The 13,990-nt window shown below is 33.8% G+C and overlaps 1 protein-coding gene across 1 annotated transcript in view; it reads right to left on the minus strand.

Annotated features, from left to right (window-relative positions):
* ADAM32 (ADAM metallopeptidase domain 32) overlaps positions 1-13,990 on the minus strand; it is a 135,322-nt gene that overhangs the window by 25,037 nt on the left and 96,295 nt on the right. Inside the window, exons 17-18 of the mRNA XM_064368683.1 lie at positions 9,617-9,700; positions 2,604-2,706 (exon numbers count right to left, since the gene is read on the minus strand). Of these exons, the coding sequence (XP_064224753.1) occupies positions 2,604-2,706; positions 9,617-9,700 (187 nt within the window). The remainder of the gene's footprint in view (positions 1-2,603; positions 2,707-9,616; positions 9,701-13,990) is intronic.

Here is a 13,990-nt window from a genome sequence, read left to right on the forward strand (position 1 = left end):
AATTCAATGTATTTGTGTATATCCAATTTTTCCTTGGTAGATTGTTGGCTTTTGGCCTTGGGGATCAATGTTTATAAATGGGCCATTGCAGCATTGCTAAAAGGGCACTGACATAAAAATTAGAAGAATTGATTCCTAATCCTAATTCTGTCCCTTGCTATCACTGGATATATGGACTTAAACATATCCTCTGAACTCCATGAGAAGAAGAACTTCATTTTGCTCACTGTACATCCCCAGTGTCTAGACCAGCACCTAGACCTGGAATATATTAAGACTTCAATAAATATTTGCTAACTCAATGAATGAATGAATGAATGACAGAAATGGAAGCTGTGGTGCACAAAAAGAATAATATACCAGCATCACTTCTGTCATCTCCTAAGCAGAAATTGATAGATTTTTCTGATTTAAATGATAAACTCCTTCAAAGTAAAATCTGGTCTTCTTTTCCATTTCTTCTATAAGAGAAACACAGTAACGGTACTAAACACAGAGCAAATGTTGTTTGTTTAGAGCTGAGGTCACAGGATCAGTCATAGAGCTGAGAAGGAGAAATTGTGTCCCAACTCAAATCTATCTTGAATTATAATCCCCAGGTGTTGCCGAAGAGACCTGGTGGGAAGTTATTGGATTATGGGGGCAGTTTCCTCATTCTGTTATCATGATAGTGAGTGGATTCTCACAAGATCTGATGTTTTTATAACTAGTAGTTTTTCCTGTGCTTGCACAATCCCTCTTGCTTGCCACCATGTAAGATGTGTCTTTGCTTCTCCTCACCTTCTGTCATAATTTTAAGTTTCCTGAGGCCTCTCCAGCAATGCAGAACTGTGAGTTCATTAAACCTCTTTTCATTATAAATTTTTTAAAAAGAGAAAATATTCTAAAAGAGGAAGTCAATAATATCAGTAAAGAGAAATTTTAAAAGATATTCAGCTTCAATTATGATATTTTAATGTTAGAAAAGAGAGCAAGACAAGATCGGGCACATTCAAAACAGTATAGCTATAGATAATAAGGCTATAGTAACCAAAACAGCATGCTACTGGTATAAAAATAGACACATAGACCAATGGAATCGAATAGGGAACCCAGAAATAAAGCCAAGTACAAATAGCCAACTGATCTTCAACAAAGCAAACAAAAACATAAAATGGGGAAAAGATACCATATTCAACAAATGGTACTGGGATAACTGGCAAGCCACATGTAGAAGAATGAAACTTATACAAACAACAACTCAAGAGGAATTAAAGACTTAAATCTGAGCCCTGACACCATAAAAATTCTAGAATATAACATCAAAATACTATTCTAGACATTGCCTTAGGCAAAGAATTCGTGAGCAAGAACCCAAAAGCAAATGCAACAAAAATAAAAATAAATAGAAAGGACATAATTAAATTAAAAAGCTTCTGCAAAGCAAAATAAATAATCAGCAGAATAAACAGACCACCCATAGAGTGGGAGAAAATCTTCACAAGCTGTGTATCTGACAAAGAACTAATATCCATAATCTATAAGGAACTCAAACATATCAGTAAGAAAAATAAACAATTCCATCAAAAAGTGGGCTAAGGACATGAATAAGTAACTCTCAAAAGAAGATATACAAGCCAACAAACATATGAAAAAATGCTCAGCATCATTAATAATCAGGGAAATGCAAATCAAAACCACAATGTAATACCACCTTATTCCTGCAAGAATGACCGTAACTTCAAAAATAAAAAAAAATAGATGTTGGCATGGATGTGGTTAAAAGGGAGTGCTTTTACACTGCTGGTGGGAATGCAAACTAGTACAACCACTGTGGAAAACAGTATGGCAATTTCTTGAAGAACCAAAAGTAGATCTACCATTTGATCCAGCAATCCCACTACTGGTATCTACCCAGAGGGAAAAAAGTCATTATATAAAAAAGACACTTGCACATATGTCTATAGCAGAACAATTTGCAATTGCAAAAATATGAAACCAGCCCAAATGCTCATCAATCATTGAGTGGATAAAGAAAATGTGACATATATACACTATGGAATACTACTCAGCCATTAAAAGGTACAAAATAATAGCATTCGCAGCAACTGGATGGAGCTTGAGACCATTAATGAGACAGTAAAATACTGTGAAGTAACTCAGGAATGGAAAACCAAACATCATATATTTTCACTCATAGTGGGAGCTAAGCTATGAGGACACAAAGGCATAAGAATGATACACTGGACTTTGGGATATTGAGGGGAAGGATGGGAGGGGGTGAGATATAAAAGACTACACATTGGATACAGTGTACACTATTCAGGTGATGGCTGCACCAAAATCTCAGAAATCACCACTAAAGAACGTATCTGTGTAACCAAAATCTACCTCTTCCCCAAAAACCTACTGAAATAAAACTAATTAATTAATTAATTAGTTAATTAACAAAAAGAGAGAAAGATTAAGATGGCATGTTTGGTTTCCATTCCTTGAGAGAATTCTGATTACCTTTTCATTACAAATATCAGTTGCCTCATAAGTGGCAATATCGAACTTAGTTTTAGTGAAGATAAGCAATTTGAGAATTTTATTAAATGGATATTTAAACGACAGATACTTGCCCATATCTTCCTCAGGAAATACAGAAAATCCTTTGGAACGTGTTTGGCAGTTTGGAGGCTGATAGCCTGGTGAACAATGGCATATGCTTTTGGAATTACACACCTAGGATCATTTTGAAAAATTAAATGATTATTTTAAAATATTTTTTCATAGAAAGTGATCATCAAGCTTACTTTTGTACCATAACCTAGTGTAGTTTTGTTTATTTAGAGTGGCAATCTCACATATCAAATGTTTGCTTTCTTGGACTAAAACACAGACAGACACACAAAGTAAAAAAAAAAAAAAAAAAAAAAAAAAAAAAAAGCCATAAAAAAAGCCATAAAGTGAGGCTCTCAACATTTGCATCAAGAAAATCTGACACCTTGAAATGCTTACCCACAAATTTACCATGCAATTTCAAAAATGCATACTTAAATTCTAATGAAAATGTGGCCCTCCAGTGGCATGCTGGAGCCAGCATATATGAGTCTATTTCTGAACTCTCTTATTTTTATCCATTGCTCTATATGTCTGTATTTTATGACAGTAACATACTGTTCTGGTTACTGTACCTTTGTACTATATTTTGAAAAGCTTTTTTCTTCTTTTTAAAGATGGCTTTTAATTATTTGAATTTTTTATAGTTTCATATAAATTTTTTAATTTTCTATTTCTTTGAAAAATAACATGGAGATTCTCATAAGAATTGCATTGAATCTGTAGATAACTTCGAGTATTAGGGATAGTTTAACAATATTAATTTTTTCAATCCATGGAATATCTTTCAATTTTTTGTGTCTCCCTTAATCTTTTTTCATGTTTTATATAGTTTTCAGTGTACAAGTCTTTCACCTCCTTGGTTTGTTTTAAACTTTTTATTCTTTTTGATACTGTTGTAAATGGGATTAACTAATCTCCTTTCCTAATAGTCTATTTTGGATGTTTAAAAACATAACTGATTTTTTAGTGTTGTTTTTGTGTCCTGCAACTTTACTGAATTCAGCATTTCTTCTACTAGTTTCATGGAACCTTTATGGTTTTCTATGTATACAATCATGCCATTTGCAAACAGAAGCTACTTTATTTCTTCTTTCCCATTTGGATACCCTTTATTTCTTTTTCTTGCCTCATTGCTTCATCTAGGAATTCCATTCCAGTACTATATTGAATAGGAGTGGAGAGAGTGCCTATCCTTGCATTGTTCTAGATCTTAAAGTAAAGGCTTTCATTTTTTCACCATTGAGTATAATTTTAGTTGTGGACTTTTTACATATAGGTTTTCTGCTATTCCTTATGGATCGAGTTTTTACAATGAAAGTGTGTTGGATTTTACCAAATGATTTTTCTGCATCTTACTATCATAAAGTAAATTGATCTTTCATCTTCTTAATGTGGCACACCATATTAATTGGTTTGTTTATTTTGAAACATCCTTGCATCCCTGGAATAATCTCATTTGGTCATAGTGCATGATTCTTTTGATGTGTGGCAAATATAGTTTGCTAATGTTTTGTTGTAAATTTTTGCATGCATGTTTGTAGATATATTAGCCTGCAATTTTATTTTCTTGTTCAATTCTTCTGTAAATGCTTAACATAAATCATTTGTGAATCTTCCTGGTCCTGAGATTTTCTTTGCTAGAAAGTTTTGATTACTGATTTAATCTCCTTCTTTGTTGTTGTTCTGTTCAGGACATTCACTCTTGATTTAGTTTTGGCAGGTTGTATTATTCCAGGAATCTATCAATTTCTTCTAGGTTATCCAATATGTTAGTGTGTAAATGTACATCACAATATATTTTTTCAAACTAGATGTATGTACCTATTAATCAACCTCGCTTCATCCTCTCCTCCCCATTACACATTCTGGCCTCTGGTAACCACCCATCTACTCTGTATCTTCATGAATCCACTTTTTTAACTTCCACATATGAGTGAGAACATGTGATATTTGTCTTTCTGTGCTTATCTTATTTCATTTAACATAATGACTTTCAGTTCCATCTATGTTGCCACAAGTAATGGGATTTCATTATTTTTTACATTGTGTATGTATCTCACATTTTCTTTATTTATTCATGTATTCATGGACACAAGTTGATTCTATATTTTGGCTATTGTGAATAATGCTACAATAAACATGAGAGTACAGATATCTTTTTGAAGTACTGATTTCTGTTCTTTTGGTTATTTATCCAGTAGTAGAATTGCTGGGTCATACAGTAGTTCTATTTTTAGTTTGTATGAGGAATGGCCATACAATTTTTCACAGTGGCTGTATTAATTTACATTCCCACCTATAGTGTGTGAGGCTTTACTTCTTTCCACAGTCTGACCAGCATTGGCTGTTCCCTGTCTTTTTGATAAAATCCATTTTAACTGGATTGAGATTATATCTCATAATTTTGATTTGCATCTCTCTGATAATTAGTGATGTTGAAGATTTTTTCATATACTTGCTGGCCATTTGTATATTTTATTTTGAGAAATGTCTATTCAGATCTTTTGCCCAATTTTTAATCATATAATTTGTGGAGTGTTTTTTTGCTATTGAGTTATTTGAGCTCCTTATATATTCTGATTATCAGTCCCTTGTCAGATGGATAGTTTGGAAATATTTTCTCTTATTCTGTGGGTTGTCTCTCCATTTGTTGATTGCTTTTTTTTTTTTTTTTTTTTTTGCCATATAAAAGCCTTTTATCTTGGTGTAATCCCATTTATTTTTGCTTTTGTTTTCTGTGCTTTTGAGGTTATATTTTTTTAGAAATTACATAATCAGTGTGTTAGAACTATTTTCCTACATTTTCTCTTGACAGATCAGTAGGAAGATCAGAGTTTAAAATAACCTATTGTATATTTCAAAATAGCTAGAGAAGAAAATTCAAATGTTTTAGCATAAAGACAAATATGTGAAGTGATGGATATCTTAATTACACTGATTTGATTTTTATAAATTATATGAATGTATTAATTATCAATTATACCCCCACAATTAGGTGCATCTATTATGTGTTGACAAAAAATAAATTAAAATAAATAAATAAAACAACTATATTTTATATGCTGAAAGCTCTAACGGATAAAGTAGACTGCATGTAAGAACAGATGGGCACTACAGGCAGAGAGATAAAAATTCTAAGAAAGCATTAAAAAGAAGTGCTAGAGATCAAAAACACTGTAACAGAAATGAAGAATGCTTTTGGTGGGCCCATTAATAGACTTAATCGTAGCTGAAATGAGAAAAGATCTCTGAGTTTGAAGGTATCTGAATAGAAAATTCCAAAACTAAAAAGGCAAAAAAAAAAAAAAAAGATTGGAAGAACAGAACATCCAAGAAATATGGGACAACTAAAAAATGCATAACATGTATGTAATGAGGATACCAAGAGGACAAAAAAGAATGAAATAGAAGAAATATCTGAAGCAATAATGGCTGATAATTTTCCAAAATTAATGTCTTATAACAAATCACAGATCAAGCAATGCAAACACACCCAAAAAAATCAGGACAAATGCCAAAAATTTATATCTAAACATAATAACTTTCAAACTACAGGAAATCAAAGAACAAATTTGGAAAGAAGCCAGAGGGAGAAAACACCGTATTAATAGAGGCACAAAGATAATAATTACACTGGACTTCTCTTCAGAAATCACACAAACAAAAAGAGTGTGGAGTAAAATATTTAATCCTTTGAAATTATCTTACAAAAGTGAAAATGAAATACAGACTTTCAGACAAGCAAAAAGTGAGAGTATGTATCACCAGTAGACCTGCCTTTGAAATAAATGTTAAAAGAGATTCTTCAGAGAGAATAAAAATCATAAAAATCAGCAAATCTTATTTATATAAATAATAGTATTAGAGAAGGAATTAACTGAAAGTAAACTAAAAATTGTTATGTTTCTTATTCTTAATTGATCTTACAGATAATTGTTTATATGGGTTCACCATTGAATTCTAGCAAACATTTAAGGGGGATATTATACCAATTTTCTATAATTATAATTTTACAATCTCTTTCAGAAGACAGAAGCAGAGGAGATGCTTCCTCATTCATTCTATCAGGCCATCCTTACTCTAATATCAAAACTAGAGAAAAATATTATAAGAAATGGAAACTACAGAAAAAATGTCTGTAGATGCAAAGATGAAAAAACTCTCATTAATATTAGTAAATCAGATTCTATAATGCATAAAAATAATTATGCCCCACAACCAAGATTTATCGCAGGCATGTAACTGGTTCAACATTAGAAAATTAGTTGATGTACTCCATATCACATCACTAAGCTAGAGAAAAAAAATCACATTATCATATCAATAGATACAGAAAAAGCATTTAACATAAAAAAGCCAACACTCATTTGTGATTTAAAAGTAAACTATCAGCAAACTAGGAATAGAGGAAAATTTTTTCATCTAACAAAATATCAAAAAAAAAACAACCTACAGCTGACATCATACTTAATAGTGAGAAATTAAACAGTTTCCCACTAAGATAAGGAGAAATGCAAGGATATCTCCTCTCACCACTCTTATTTCAATATTATACAGGAAGTTCTATCTAATACAATAAGATAAGAAAAAAATAAATACTGATTGGGAAGGAAGAAATAAAACTGTCTTTGTTCACGTATAACATAGACATCAATTTAGAAAATCTAAAAAGAGTTGAAGAACTCTTGGAACTAACAAGTGATTATAGTATGGTTGCAAGACACAAGGTTAATGCACAAAAGCCGATAATTTTTCTATTCACCAGCAGTGAACAAATGAAACTTGAAATTAAAGATATAATACTATTTACATTAGCACCCTCCAAAAAATAATGTACTTAGTATAACTCTAATAAAATATGAGAAAAACTATAAAACACTGATGAAAGAAAAAAGAACTAAATAAATGAAAACACATTACATGTTCATAGATAGAAAGACTCAATATTGTCAAGAAATCAGTTCTTACTAACTTGATTTATAGATGGAACACAATCCCTGTCAAAATTCCAGCAAGTTATTTTGTGAAAATCAACAAACTGATTCTAAAATTTATGTGGAAACACAAAAAATCAAGATAGTCAAGTTACCATTGAAAGAAGAACAAAGTCAGAAGACTAGCATTACCCAACTTCAACATACTGTAAGTCTATAGTAATCAAGACAACATAATATAGCATAAAGAATAGTCAAATGGATCAGTGAAATAGAATAAGGAGCCCAGAAATCAACAAACATAAATCTAGTCAACTGATCTCTGCTAAAAGAGCAAAAGTAATACAGTAGAGAAAAGAAAGACTTCAACAATTAGTGCTAGCTGGACATCAAAATGCAGGGAGAAAAAATCTAGACACAAACCTCTCACCTTTCAATACGTTAATCCAGAACGGATCATAGGCCTAAATGTAAAATGCAAAGCTAAAAAGCTCCTAGAAGATAACTCAGAAAAAAACCTCAATGACCTTGGGTATTGCATAGACTTTTTAGATGGAATACCAAAGGCACAATCTATGAAAGAAATAAGTAACTGGACTTCATAAAATTAAAATCTTCTCTGTGAAAAGCACTAACAAAAGAATAAAAGATAAGCCACAGACTGGAAGAAAATATTTGCAAAAGATATATTGGATATGTGACTGTTATTCAAGATATGACAAGAAAACTTAAAACTCAGCAAGAAAACAAACCACCTGATGTAACAATGGGCAGAAGACTTTAACAGGCCTCTCACCAAAAAAGGTAGATAGATGGAAAATAAGTATGTGAAAAGATGCCTCACATACGTCATCAATAAAATGTGAATTAAAACAACAGTGAAATACCACTACACACCTATTAGAATGGCCAAAATCCAAAACACTGACAACAAAAAATGTTGGCTTGGAGGTGGAGCAACGGGGACTCTCATTTCCTGCTGGTGGGAATGTAAATTGGTATAGCCACTTTCAAAGATGTTTTGTCAGTTTCTAACAAAACTAACCATACTCTTATGATATGATACATCAGCCACAATCCTTGGTATTTACTCAAAATAGTTGAAAATTTATGTCCACACAAAAACCTGAAGAAGGATGTTTATAGTAGCTTTATTTGTAATTACCAAACTTGGAAGCAACCACAATGTTAGGTGAATGGATAAATAACCATGGTACATTCAGACAATGGAATATTATTTGGCACTTAAAAGAAATGAGCTATCAAGCCATAAAAAGACATGGAGAAGCCGTAAATGCATATTACTAAGTGAAAGAAACAAATCTGAAAAGGCTGCATACTATATGATTCCAATAAAATAATATTCTGGAAAAGGAAAACCTAGGAAAATAGTAATAAGATCAGTGGTGGCCAATGGTTAGGGAAGAGAGAAGTATAAACTGATGGAGAACAGAGAATTTTTAGAGTAATGAAAATACTCTCTATATATCATAATGATGGATCTGTATCATTACACATTTGTCAAAACTTACAGAATATGTGACACTAACAGTAAATCCTAATGTAAACTAGACTTTGGGTAATAATGATATGTCCTTGTAGGTCATCAGTTACAACAAATAGACCACTCTGATGTGTGATGTTAAAATTGGGAAAGATTGTGTCTATGTAGGGTGAGTGAATATGTGGAAAATCTCTGTACTTTCTATTTTCCAAATCTCTGTGAACCTAAAGCTGCTCTAAAAAATAAAGTCTATTTTTAAAAGTAGAGAAATAAAACAGCTTTTTATGATCCATATGTATTCACAGACACAGGAATTACAGCATAATTATCTTTCCATTGAGAACCAGGTTAATGTGTTTATCAGGAAATGTAACACCCTCTAAAAAGTACCCAATTAAAACAATATATTCTACTCAAAATATTCTCTGTAACTAATTATGGCTACTGAATTTAATGACTTAATTCAGCTCCCAACTGAAGCTAGATGCAACAGAGTCTGGCACATGGTAGTGACCCAAAAAATGTTGATAAATTAATGAGTGATGCAAAAAAGTGTCCAAGAAATGTGATTCAGGGAAACATGTTTACTTACTCCATGTCCAGAACACTGTTGTGAACAAGCATCTGCTGAAGCCTTAATTATCCTTGATTCTACACATTCACGATTTACACAAACCTAAAGAAAAACACATACAAAAAGTTTCCATGTCAGAGGGGTACAGCCATCCTAACATTACAAATAAGTAATTATATAATATAAAATCATAGCCATTCAATGATACAAATTTTCCTCTAGGTACTGCTTTCACTGCATTCTACAGGGTGTTGAGTTTTTTTTGTTTGTTTGTTTTGGTTTTGGTTTTCAGGTTTTTTGGCAAGAAAAGATATTTGTGATTTCTTTGCATTTTAAATTGATATTATTATTACTGTTTCTTCATATAGTTCTAAAGCAGAATAAAACAAGAACAAAAAGCCCAGTGATTTAATAATAAGAGAGTTTCAGCAAACATCTAAATAAGGATATTATGTTGTCTGCTTAGGATGACATCACAAAGTACCACAGCCTGAGTGGCTTTAACAACAGTGATTTATTTTCTAACAGTTCTAGAGGCTGGATGTCCAAGATCAAGGTGTCTTCAGGGTTGGTTTCTCCTGAGAACTCTACTAGACTTGCCTTCTTTCTATGCCCTCACATGGCCTTTCCTCTGCATGCACAAGCCCCTGGTGTCTCTTTGTGTATCCAAATCTATTTTTTATAAGGACACAAGTCACATTGGAATAAGGCTGCAGTTTTATTTTACCTTAGTTACTTCTTTTTTAAATTTTTACTTCAATAGATTTGGGGGAGCAGGTGGTGTTTGGTTACATAAACAAGTTTTTTAGTGACAATTTCTGAGATTTTGGTGAAGCCATCATCCTAGCAGTGCACACTGTACGCAATGTGTACCCTTTCATCACTTACCCCTCCCACCCTTCCCCCCAAGTCTCCAAAGTCTATTGTATTATTCTTATGCCTTTGCATCTTCATAGCTCAGTTCCCACTTACAAGTGAGAACATATGATATTTGGTTTTCCATTCCTGAGTTACTTCACTTAGAATAATGGTCACGAACTCCATCCAGGTTTCTGTAAATGTCATTATTTTGTTCCTTTTTAAGGCTGAGTAGTGTTCCATAGTGTGTGCATGTATATATATATATACACACACATATATATTTCATAGCCACTCACTGATTGTCTATATTTATCACATTTTCTTATCTACTCATGCACTGATGGATATTTGGGCTGGTTCCATATTTTTGCAGTTGTGAATTGTGCTCCTATAAATATATGCATGCAAGAGTCATTTTCATATAATGACTTTTCCTCTGGGTAGTGGGATTGCTGGATCAAATGGTAGATCTACTTTTAGTTATTTAAGGAATCAACATACTGTTTTCCATAATTCTTAAACTAACTTACATTCCCATGGAATATGTAAAATTGTTCCCTTTTCATCACATCCATGCCAACATCTATTATTTTGTTATTTTTAAATTCTGGCCGTTCTTGTAGGAGTAAGGTGGTATCACACTGCGATTTTGATTTGCTGTTTCCTGACAATCAGTGATGTTGAGCATTTTTTCATATGTTTGTTGGCCATTTGTATATCTTCTTTTGAGAGTTGTCTATTCATATCCTTAGCCCACTTTTTGATGGAATTGTTTGTTTTTTTCATGTCAATTTGTTTGAGTTCCTTGTAGATTCTGGACCTTGGATGTAACTTGTTGGATGCATAGTTGTGAAGATTTTCTCCCACTCTGTGGGTTTCTGTCTATTCTGCTGATTATTTATTTTGCTATGCAGAAGCTTTTAAGTTTAATTAAGTCCCATCTATTTATCTTTGTTTTTGTTGTATTTGCATTTGGATTCTTGTTCATGAACTCTTTGCCTAAGCCAACATCCAGAAGGGTTTTTCTGATGTTATCTTCTAGAATTTTATGGTTTCAAGTGTTAGATTTAAGTCTTTGACCCATCTTGAGTTCCCGCCCAAATTTCATCTTGAATTCCCACCTGTTGTGTAAGGGACCCAGTGGGAGGTAATTGAATCATGGGGGCAGGTTTTTCCTGTGCTATTCTTGTGATAGGAAATAAATCTCAAGATTTGATGCTTTTATAAAGAGGAGATTCACTGAACAATCTCTCTTCTCTTGTCTGCCAAGATGTTCTTTTTACCTTCCATCATGATTGTGAGGCCTTCCCAGCCATAAGGAACTGTAAGTCCATTAAACCTCTTTCTTTTGTAAATTGTCCAGTCTCAGGTATATCTTTATCAGCAGCATGAAAACAAACTAATACAGTAAATTGGCACCAGTGGAGTGGAGTGCTGCTGAGACTTGTCAAACGGTTTGAACCAAAATCCTGATAATGATATCAACAATACAGTCCAGGTTGAGGTGGTCTCAGATAAAGATCAGGAACTTGATGAGAACTACAGCAAAGGTGGCTCTTATTATATTTTAGTAGAGACTGTCAGCATTTTGCCTCTGCCCTAGAGATCTATGGAACTTTGAACTTGAAAGAGATGATTTAGGGTATCTGGCAGAATAAATTTCTAAGCAGCAAAGCATTCATGATATGACTTGGGTGCAGTTAAAAGCATTCAGTTTTAAAAGGGAAACAGAGCACAAAAGTTTTAAAAAATTGCAGCCTGACAATGAAATAGAAAAGAAAATCCCATTTTCCGAGGAGAAATTCAAGCCAGCTACAGAAACTTGCGTAAGTAATGAGGACCCAAATGTTTATCACTGAGACGATGAGGAAATTGTCTCCAGAGCATGTGAGAGACCTTGGTGGCAGCCCCTCCCATCACAGGTCTGGAGGCTTAGGATAGAAAAAAATGGAGTTACTTTCATTTTTGTCTTCAGCTACCAGAACAGGCAGTGAAAGACCATCAGATGGGAGCAGAGTTGGGCATGTCTGAGCTCAAACTATCCTTGAGTAGGGCTTGCTATGACCGTTGTGGTGGATAGGGGGAGGGTGGTTCTCAGGCCAATGGAGTTACATTCCAAGGGGGGATCATGGCTGCCTCTGCTGCTTCATACGGGTCACCAGGGAATTGGGGAAAAGCCAGCAGTGACAGGTCTCACCCAGCTCCTATACAGCTAGTAAGGCCAATCTCACTCCCACCATGCTCTCCCAGTAGCCAACAGAGCCCAATTTATATCCAGCCCTCTGGTACACAGGACTGAGATCCTGCCCGAAGCTACAAGCCTGCCCACTGACAAAGCAAGCAGAGCTTTCAAGCCTCGCTCCAGCCTGCCTGACGTGGCTTCTTTGCTCATATTTCCACTTCTTGTTCAGCCCACCACATTCTGCCCAGAAAATTCACATTTTGTCAAAATTTTTACAAAGTTAAGCTGGAAGTCTCCTTCTCCTTGTGGCCCTTCCCCAATTCCACTGTCCTCCCCAGGGACCCCTCTGAGATTAAGTCAGAAATGGCTTCCCAGGGCTTCCCTGAGAACTGGGAGTGCCTACATGGCTCTTTCCACTACTTCTTCTACTTTTATGTTTTGCTTGGCTCTCTAAATTCATCTCAGCTCTAGGTAAGGTTAAATTCTTCTTCTCCTGTGATCTGGATTTTCAGATTCTCCAGTAAAGGATGTGTATCCAGAGCCAGACTTTCCCCTACTTGCACATTGGGCACTTACAGTTTTATGGCTGTCTCACAAAGTTTGCAGTGGCAAGCTACTTCTTTCAAAGGGTCTGTGAATTCTTTAAGTTTTCCTGGTACGTTCCTACAGTGGTTCTTGGAGCAAAAGTTCATGATGTGAGTCTTCATATGCTATTCTGTCCAACCGAGTGAGAGCTGCAAGTTAGTCCTGCCTCCTATCTGCCATTTTTCTCCCTGTGTCCTCCACAAGTTTTGATAAGTTGTATTTTCATTTTCACTTAGTTCAAAATATTTTAAATTTTCTCTTGGGAATTTTTCTTTGACCGATGTGTTATTTAGCCTAAAAGAATATGGGGATTATCCAGGTAATCATAATGTAAGCTACGAATTTTTAGTGATGATGTGTCGATGTAAGCTTATCAATTATAACAAATGTTCTAAGCTGATGTGGGTTATGCATACTGGTACAGGTTTTGTGGGGGAGTAGGGGATAAAGAGTATATGAAGACTTTTTTGTATTTTTCGCTCAATTTTTGCTGTGAACCTAAAATAGCACTAAAATGTAAAGTATATTTTTAAAAAAATTTTTTTAATGATTCAGGGCAGAAAAGTAGAGGATAGCAATGAAATAAGATTGACTATTAAAAAAAAATTATAACCAAAGAACCACTTTTTATTATAATACCATAAAATCTAACATGACTATTCCTGAGTACACAGTTCAAAGAATACATTGTATTAGTTGCACATGTAAAAGTTCTACATAGTAAAAAATTAACTCCATATAATAATGGCATTCTTTTTATAAAA

This window comes from Aotus nancymaae, unplaced genomic scaffold (assembly GCF_030222135.1).
Source record: "Aotus nancymaae isolate 86718 unplaced genomic scaffold, 86718_ANA_hifiasm-v0.15.2.pri h1tg000079l, whole genome shotgun sequence".
Taxonomy (NCBI): Eukaryota; Metazoa; Chordata; class Mammalia; order Primates; family Aotidae; genus Aotus; species Aotus nancymaae.